General features: G+C 39.6%; 1 protein-coding gene across 1 annotated transcript; it reads left to right on the forward strand.

The window, feature by feature from the left end:
• Nucleotides 1-4,618: 4,618 nt before the first annotated feature.
• Nucleotides 4,619-8,597, forward strand: LOC149831818 (pectinesterase 3-like). Its single transcript, XM_090013086.1, has 3 exons — nucleotides 4,619-5,098; nucleotides 5,882-6,476; nucleotides 7,921-8,597. The coding sequence occupies exons 1-3, from the start codon at nucleotides 4,619-4,621 to the stop codon at nucleotides 8,595-8,597; spliced, it is 1,752 nt and encodes a 583-aa protein (XP_089869212.1).
• The last annotated feature ends 369 nt before the right edge of the window (nucleotides 8,598-8,966 follow it).

Below are 8,966 nucleotides of genomic sequence, written 5' to 3' on the forward strand. Positions count from 1 at the left end.
TCGTAATAATACTATGGCAAACTTAGGGTTGTCAATGGATCCAGTTTGTATGGGGGCACTGACATGACCCAACCTAAACATAAATCTTCAGGTATGACATGGAAAGTGCTAACCCGAATGATATTTCGGTTGACCTAAACCCAACCCGAGCAATATGCGGGCTAGGTTTGGGTTATGATTTTTGCCGAGTACCCAACCTGAGTATTTTATATATTTTTTAATAAAAATAAAATTTTAAAATTATGCGGGTCCAGGTATGGCATTCTATTTTTGTGACCGGACAAAACACAAACCCAATTATTAGTTATATGGGCGGGTTCGTGTCAACCCTGACCCGACCTGATGATAGCCCTAGGAAAACTCTGCAGTATGACATGGTCGTTACGTTTTGGAGGATTCTAAATGTGAAGGTTTCCAGAAACGTAGGTTACAATTTTACAACATTTTAGGCAAGTTTAATTATATCTAGCGTGGCAAGTTTGCAACACATAAAATAATAAAGATCATATAATTGAATTATTTGGTTTGCAAAAAAAAAGATTTAGCGGCATAATTTTGTTGCTTCTAGCTCTCAAACAATGTATTTTTTTTAACCCTGTTTCTTCCTATTTTAAAACAATGTATTTATTATTTTTTAAACAAGTCAGGTTAAATTAGTTGCTCCTCCTGACGGGTCAGGGGTTTCTCCCCCTGCCAAGTTTGGCTTGTTTATTATGAGCTCATACTTGGCCTGGCTTGCCACAAGAATGATCGAAGCTTGAACACCTCAAACTTGGTTCATCGAGATTGTTTACCTGCCCCTAGTTACCATAGGGCGGATAGGAGCAATCACATTGCACTTGACTGTCCTCCATCTCTAGGGTACAGCTTTTCAATTGTGAAGCCCAATAGAAGATGGAGGGCAGATCAAGTGCAGTGGCACACTAAAATTTGCAATGCGATTGCACATGATCTGCCACCTAGTTAGCAACCCTAAAAAACCTTCCTGTGGTCATTTCAAGCCAAAATTTTTGCAAAGGAATTATTCATTTCACCACCAGAAAACTTACTTTTAAGATACTTGTAATTTCTACCAATTTTAGACCAAAATAAAACCTAGGGCATCAAGATGAGGCACTAAAAGGGAGAAACAGAGTATTTCCCTTTGTTTTGATGACTTGTATTTTCACCAAAATTTGAATGGAAAAAACCAAGGGCACATTTTGTTTCTTGGAAAATTGTCTTATGGTCACTGGGTGTCTAAGATTGCAAGTCATTTAATCAGTTGAATCAAACGCATTTGTGGCCATAGGTGCCATTGCTGAGAAGAATCGATGAAAACCCTTCTGAAAATTTTCAAGTTTTTTTGTAAAAGTAGCGAGAATGTGGGGGTGTGATGTGTGTAGCCATTTTCCATGTTTTGGGTGGGAAATCACATTCTCATCTATAATAGATCCCACCTTCTCCTAATTTACCTGGGTAAGTGGGTGCGCCCAAACACCTAATGGAGAGAGGATCAGGTCCAAATGAGCCGTGGATAAAAAACTGTCCTAAGGCTGCTTGGATGCCATTCGTCATGAAAATGGACGGCATCAAAACCGATCTAAAATGATGGTCTTTATCTCAATGGGATCCACAAAATATTCTAGTGGTGTTCACTTAATTTGTCGATGAACGACATCCATGATGCAAATGCAAAAATGAACGGCTGAAAATCGTCCAAAACAGGGGGCATTCTGTATGTTCCAAGTACCCTTCGTTTTCATGATGAATGGCAACCAGGTGTCTTGTACAGTCTCTCACTAATGTACTTCTTATCGTCAAAATGCCACAAAAAAAAAAAAAGAAGTTAACTATGACTGTCATTAAAAAGAACCTTGATTCCAAAAGCTCCAGGAAGTTTGATAAAGCACAAAAGACCATATTTTCGTCCAAAACCCCACTGGCGCAGGGGTGGTTGCGAGGGTGCTAAGATTAAGGCACCGGATCAAAACCCACTGGCGCAGGGGTGTATCCCTAGCTTTCAGAGGTGGACAACATAAGGCAGAGTGGTTGTGGGGCGCCACCACGGCTGTTCCTCACTTCGGTGAGGGTTCCTCACCATTTAAAAAAAAACTTAAACGTATACATTAATTGCTTAAGTCCTACATTAGTAATGGTGTCAACAGGTCGGGTTTACCAGATCCTGACCCGAAGCAAACCCTATAAGGTCTGGGTATGGTGATAAATAAGAAGACCCGATTAAGACCCGGGTCCGGACCCAAAGGTTCAATTAATACATGGACCCTGATATAGCTTGTGAAATTTTATACCAGACTCGGACCCAACCTGAGTTCGGATTAAGACCAGCAATTTTTCAATGTAAAAATGATACAAATTATGATTTTACTGGCTATGGTCTGGGTCTGGTTCATGTAGTTCTTATCAGGTCTGGGTATGGTTTTTCTTATAGTGAACCCGATTAGACCCAGGTCCGGATTCGATACCATACTCTGGTTTCACCTGGGTCCGAACCAAGCCCGACCAGTTGACATCCCTATACATTAGAACCAGGTAGTTTGATATAGATCCTGATAAATCGAGGTGAGAACTCTCTCTCTCTCTCTCTCTCTCTCTCTCTCATTAAAAAAAAATGACTTGTTTTGTGGATCAACAGCGTGCGGAGCACCATTGAAGTTCCAACCATGACCAAAAATACAGTCTGGCTAGTGCTAGACATTCGGAACCGGGTTTGCATTAAAATGAAACTCAGACTTATCTAGGGAAATGGACATCATGCAGCACTAATAAACTAAACAATGGCATCGGATCCCTCGCAAAATGCCCAACACCAATAGGAATCATCTCTCAAAAAAGAAAAAAAATGTACCATTCATAAATTAACAATAATATATTAAACTGGGCATCATAATTAAGTTTGCAGAAACCGCAAATATGTATTAGTTTATTTTGGTTTTTATATTCTAATGAACATCTCCTTTTATAAGAATTAATATAGAGTACAAAATGCAGACATGGAAGGCATGTTGGGAAGTAGCACTTCGCATGGACAAAACCAGAATGTCCTACCAAACAGGACAATGTTGATATTAAAAAGGTATATTTTTTTCTTCATCCTATAATTGAGAACTAGTCAAGGATTCGAACCGTGTACCCGGCCCGAACCTGAATTCTTTGGTATGGGCATAACGAAGGCGAAGCGGCCAGATCGATCAGAACCGAGCCAGAGCAATATGTGGGCCAGGTTTGGGTTATAATTTTGTTGGGTACACCAACCCAATCCGAGTTCTTTATATGTATTTTAAGTAAAAGTAAACTTCCTAAAGAAATTATAAGGATCGGGGATTTCATTTTCGTGAAACAATAAAACCCGAACCCGACAGTTTGTTACTTAGCAGGTTCGAGTACTCGACCTGCTGACAGCCTTCCGAGCTGTCATAGGGACATGCCATTTTGGTGGTGTGTCCCCAATGACACGAGTGGACACGATCTGACACGTGGGCACCTACACTGACACATACTGTTAATATTTTAATATGTTTTAATGATTTTCATTAGTTTTCAATAAAAAACTATTTTTAAACATTAAAGAGTTGAAAAACTAGTTTTCAATTGATTCAAAACTTCCGAGTCCTTGTGTCCTGTTTTTCAAAACATTTTCAAAATTGCGCATCAAATCCGCATCATGTGTCTTTCGTGTCCACGTGTCATTGTGACATAGCTTCAGAGGAGAACGAAGAAGTACTTTGATTTTTGAAAAAAAAAAAAAGAGCTTTGCATTTATGCATTAATTTTCTAGTATTTTAAAATCAATGCTTCGGATCGATCCATTAATATAGCAATCACTGGTCATAGCAGGCTGACCCCAAATTCAGGCTGTATATTTATGAACCCAGATGCTGGCATCTCAAACCTGTAAGGATCCAATAGAAATATGGATCCACTGATTGTTGTTACACGTGAAACATGATACAAGGAATAAGGATAACATCAGCACCTAACTCGGAATGCAATTGGGTCAGATCACATTGGGAATCTGTTCCATTACATCCCTGCACATCTAGTTCTCACTTCAGGGTGAAAAGATCAGGTGCAATATGATTGCACAAATATTTATGAATTAAGCATCTGCTCACCCTCCATCTTGGGATAGGACCTGTCAGGTGTGGGACCTAAGACCTGATGGAGGGCTTAATGCACAAAATTTTATGCAATCATATTGCACCCGATCACGACTCCACTTCAGGAGATGAACGTGGCAAACGTTGGTCACGTAGTAAAACAAGGACCCATGCCCCGTGACTGCATGCCCATTATGTCCATTTTTAGCACATAGATCAACAATTAACACGTACTGTAAAACCTTAGTTTAACTTTATAAACTAATTGATAAAAACACGAAAACTGATTAATACCTAGTAATGTATCTATCATTAATAAAGTTTTATGGTTAACACTTAGTGATTTATCCATCATTAATATATTTTTATTTTCCTTCAAAAAAATTAAGATTAATTTTATTCAAAAAAGAAATCGCTCTCTCTAAAAGGCAACCATCATCCAACTGCTTCGTTGCACCACCTTCCTCTTCCTTCTGTTGCAGAAGAAGAGAGAACTGCTGCAGAAAAATCAGAAAAAAATGAGCAGCATTAACTCGCTTAAAGGCTACGACAGAGTTAATGAAGAGCTGGAGAGGTCCATATGCCGAAGGAGAGCCAGGAAAAGGATCGTCATCATCTCCATTTCCTCCATTCTTCTTCTGGTCATTGTCGTCGGAGCCGTTGTTGGGACTTCTGTCTCCAAGGAAAAGCGCGAGCGTTCCCGGCAAACGCTGGATGCCGCGGCCTCGATCAAGGGCGTGTGCTCGGTCACCAGCTATCCGGAAACTTGCTTCTCCACCCTCTCCTCTGTGGCCAACAATAAAACCGTGGACCCTGAGGAACTCTTCCGGCTCACGCTGGAGATCGCGGTGAACGAGCTGTTGCGGATCGCCAGCATTCCGGGGAAGCTCGCGACCGAAGTGAAGGACCCGCGGCTCTCGGCGGCTCTGGCAAACTGCGAGAAGCTCATAGATGATTCCATTTATGAGCTGAACTCCTCCCTCTCAGTTGCACATGTTGTGAGTTCCTTCCTCTTCCTAATTGCACCTCTTGTTTCAATGAAAACTAGTAATGCAGGTTGTGTTTGGATATATAATCAGAAATTCAATTCCATGGACTTCATATTTCGTCACTACGCTTGGATAGGTTGAGAAAAGATAACTACTTTTCTCAGATGATTACCCATAGAGAGCAGTAGAGAATACTCCCAAAACATGCATGTTGTATTGGAGAGATACGGGAGGGGAGTTTGCAGGAAGGATCAGATGTTATATGATTGCATGCTTTTAGTATGCTGCTGCATCTGATCACCCTCCATCATTGCTTGGGTAAAAATGGTGGTTTTCAGAATTTTAACCTGATCTGGGATCAGGTGATATTGAAAATCACCATTGACGGTGGTTTTCAATATCCACCGCCCATCCCGGTGGATCAAGGGCTGGATACCAAATACCCATTCTTGGGAGATTCAAAGTCCAGTGCAAAACAATTGAAAATCATCATCAGTAATGATTTTCAATATCATTTGCTGCCTCACTTTGAACCGAGAATGAAATTCATCATCTGACGTTTGGTGAGGGTTCATCCATCATTCAATCCTAGCCGTCCAACCAACGGCCACTATTGGTCCACATCCTCACCCAAATGTGGACTTGTCCTAGCCGTCCATATGCATTAGTTGGATGGCTACGATCAAAAGAGATGCTCTGACATCATATGATGTCATCGATAGCGCCCTTTTTGCTTAATTTGCACCTGTCCATCTTTTAAATGTTTTTTTCTTCTTCTAATGTTTGGATCAGAAACCGGGTGAGAAGATGCTCGATAACTCCGTAGTGGATGACCTTCGGACCTGGCTCAGTGCGGCCTTGACCAACTTTGACACTTGCCTAGATGGGTTCGAAAACACCACCGGTGGATACAGGGAGAGCATGCAGTCGGCTCTAGCCAACTCAACCCAGTTGGCTAGCAATAGCCTTGCCATTGTCACCAAGATCATCGACATCCTGGCCAAATTCAACATCCCGGGGTTGGGCCGCCGGCTTCTCAACGCGGCCGATGAGCAGATGGTGAACGGATTTCCTGCGTGGGTTTCGTTCGCAGACAGGAGATTGCTCAAAACCATGAAACCGAAGACCACGATCAAGGCGGACATGGTGGTTGCCAAAGATGGGTCTGGGAACGTGAGGACCATAGCTGAGGCCATAGCCAATGTAACCCAGAAGGCTAGCGGTAGGTTCATTATCTACGTGAAGAGCGGCGTCTATGCCGAAACCATCAACATCAACAAGAAGCTAAGTAACATCATGATGTTCGGAGACGGCATGGATGCCACCACTATCACTGGCAACCTCAACTTCGTCGATGGCATACAAACCTTCAACACTGCAACCTTCAGTAAGTACTTGTTTTTCTTTTTTTGTTCCTTAAGAAATAAAATCAAATTCATTAAGAAGAAAGATATAATTTGATGTAAATCTAACTGAATATATATATATATATATATAAAGGAAACTAAAGCAAAATATGTAAACTTGTATGAATAAAGATTTTCATAGGTTTTTTGCAAATCTAATGCTTCATATGCATTCGGACTGGTCCATTTTGCTTAGAATTGACTCTTGAATCATCGTAATCTGATCAAGAAATTTGATTTTGTATGCTTGAATTTTTAAGAAAATTCTAAGTAATTTATTTTGAAGCCTTAAAAGACTCTTCTTATACATCCTAATCGGATGATCTAAGAGTTTTTTTATAAAACCAAGCATTTAAATCGCATCTGTATGGTGAAATTTAAAAAAAAAACATAAAGAAAACTATAAAAATTTCAGTGCATACTAATATACATATTTTGCTGGTTTACATATTCTAGTGATTCGTGTTATATATATATATATATATATATATATATATATATATATATATATATATATATATATATATATATATATATATATATATATATATATATATATATATATATATATATATATATAACACGAATCACTAGAATATGAGAACTAATGTGTGAACCATTATTTTCATAGATTTTTTGTTCTTTTTTCTTGAATCTAACCGTACAGATGTGTTCTGCATGCTTGGTTTTATAAGAACCCACTCTTGAATAGTCCGATTTTGATGCATAAACAAGATTTTTTTAAGGCTTTAAAATCAACGACTCATAATCTTCATAAATACTCAAGCATTCAAAAATCACATTTTTTCATAAAAAATACACCATCCAATGGTTGATTCATAGCAAATTCAGCATGGCAAGCACATCAATTTGCAAAAAAAGTGTTGGAAATGCCCATATTTTTAGTTCTCATATTCTAGTGACTTATATATATATATATATATATATATATATATTTGAAAAAGAAACCTGAACATGATGATCTGTATGTGATATGAGTTGGATGGAGATTGGATCTAATACTTTCCAAAGTACTCGGGCCACACAAAGCACAGAAAATGTGCGCTGATTTTCTGTGTAAGATAGAAACACATAAAATCTTTAGGCGTGCAAGGATTTTCTTTACCTAACACAAAACACAGAAAATTGCTATATGGGTTCCTTGTGAGGCGCTAGCTATTACTTTGTAAAGTGCTTGGGCCCAATCACTGGATATGCGCCGAGTTGGACGTAGGCTTGATTAGTGATGCAAATGTTCGGATACCAAACAGCTGAATAAATGGGAGAATTGAATGATCCAGAACAGCAAAAAATTGCAAAACCTCTATCCTGGATCCGACCCATTTGAGTCCTTAGGCTTGATCTATCTCTGTCAGGAATATGTCACTAAGTCCACTATATAACTTCTCTCTTTTCCTCGGCCAGCAACCATGGGAGCAGGATTCATTGCTAGAGACATTGGTTTCCAGAACACTGCAGGAGCAGCCAAACAACAAGCAGTTGCCGCACTAGTGGGCGGCGACAAATCTGTGTTCTACCGGTGCAAGTTCGACGCGTTCCAGGACACGCTTTACGTCTACGCGATGCGCCAATTCTTCAGGGAATGCACCATTTTGGGCACAGTTGATTTCATATTTGGCAACTCAGCTGTTGTGTTCCAGAGTTGCAAAATGCTAGTGAGGCAGCCATTGGCCGGCCAGATGAACACTGTGACGGCCCAAGGGAAATCGGATCCGAACCAGAACACCGGAATATCGATTCACAAATCTCAGATTCTTCCATACGGCCTCGTGACCGCGAAAACTTATCTGGGCAGGCCATGGAAGACTTACTCCACAACGGTTATCATGAAGACGAACATCGGAAGCTTGGTGGATCCGGCTGGTTGGTTGCCATGGACCGGAAACACAGCTCCAGATACCATCTTCTACGCTGAGTACAGCAACACTGGACCCGGATCCAAGACCACCAGAAGAGTGAAATGGGTGGGATACAAGCCATCTATTCCTATTGCTGTGGCCATGCAATACACTGTGTCTAAATTCATCGATGGGGGAGAATGGATCCCGGATTCTGGAGCTCCCTACGTGGCCGGCCTATGATAGTTCAGATCAGAACCTGATAAGCTGTGATTTGATTGAATTGATTCATTTGTGTTGATTTTTCTTCCTTTCTTGTTTCTTTACTTTTTTATGTTATTTGTGCTGATTACATTCCATGATTTGTTTTCCATACAGATGAAAGTTTGACATCTATACCCCATCAAATTTGGTTCTGTTGTAATTTGGGATGTTATATACAAATAATACCAAGTTTTGAACTGGCGATCATTTTTTTATACTTTTCTTGATATATTTCTCACCGTAAGTATATATATATATATATATATATATATATATATATATATATATATATATATATATATATATATATATATATATATATATATAATGGTGGTATAAACTTCATTT

Source organism: Nuphar pumila, chromosome 7 (genome assembly GCF_984573655.1).
Source record: "Nuphar pumila chromosome 7, dmNupPumi1.hap1.1, whole genome shotgun sequence".
Classification (NCBI taxonomy): Eukaryota; Viridiplantae; Streptophyta; class Magnoliopsida; order Nymphaeales; family Nymphaeaceae; genus Nuphar; species Nuphar pumila.

Bases quoted from the DNA above. Each gene is read 5' to 3' on its own strand.
- LOC149831818 (XM_090013086.1), top strand. From the start codon at position 4,619: ATGAGCAGCATTAACTCGCTTAAAGGCTACGACAGAGTTAATGAAGAG. The intron at 5,099-5,881 runs GTGAGTTCCTTC...TGTTTGGATCAG, and splicing joins CCCTCTCAGTTGCACATGTT to AAACCGGGTGAGAAGATGCT. The intron at 6,477-7,920 runs GTAAGTACTTGT...TTCCTCGGCCAG, and splicing joins CTTCAACACTGCAACCTTCA to CAACCATGGGAGCAGGATTC.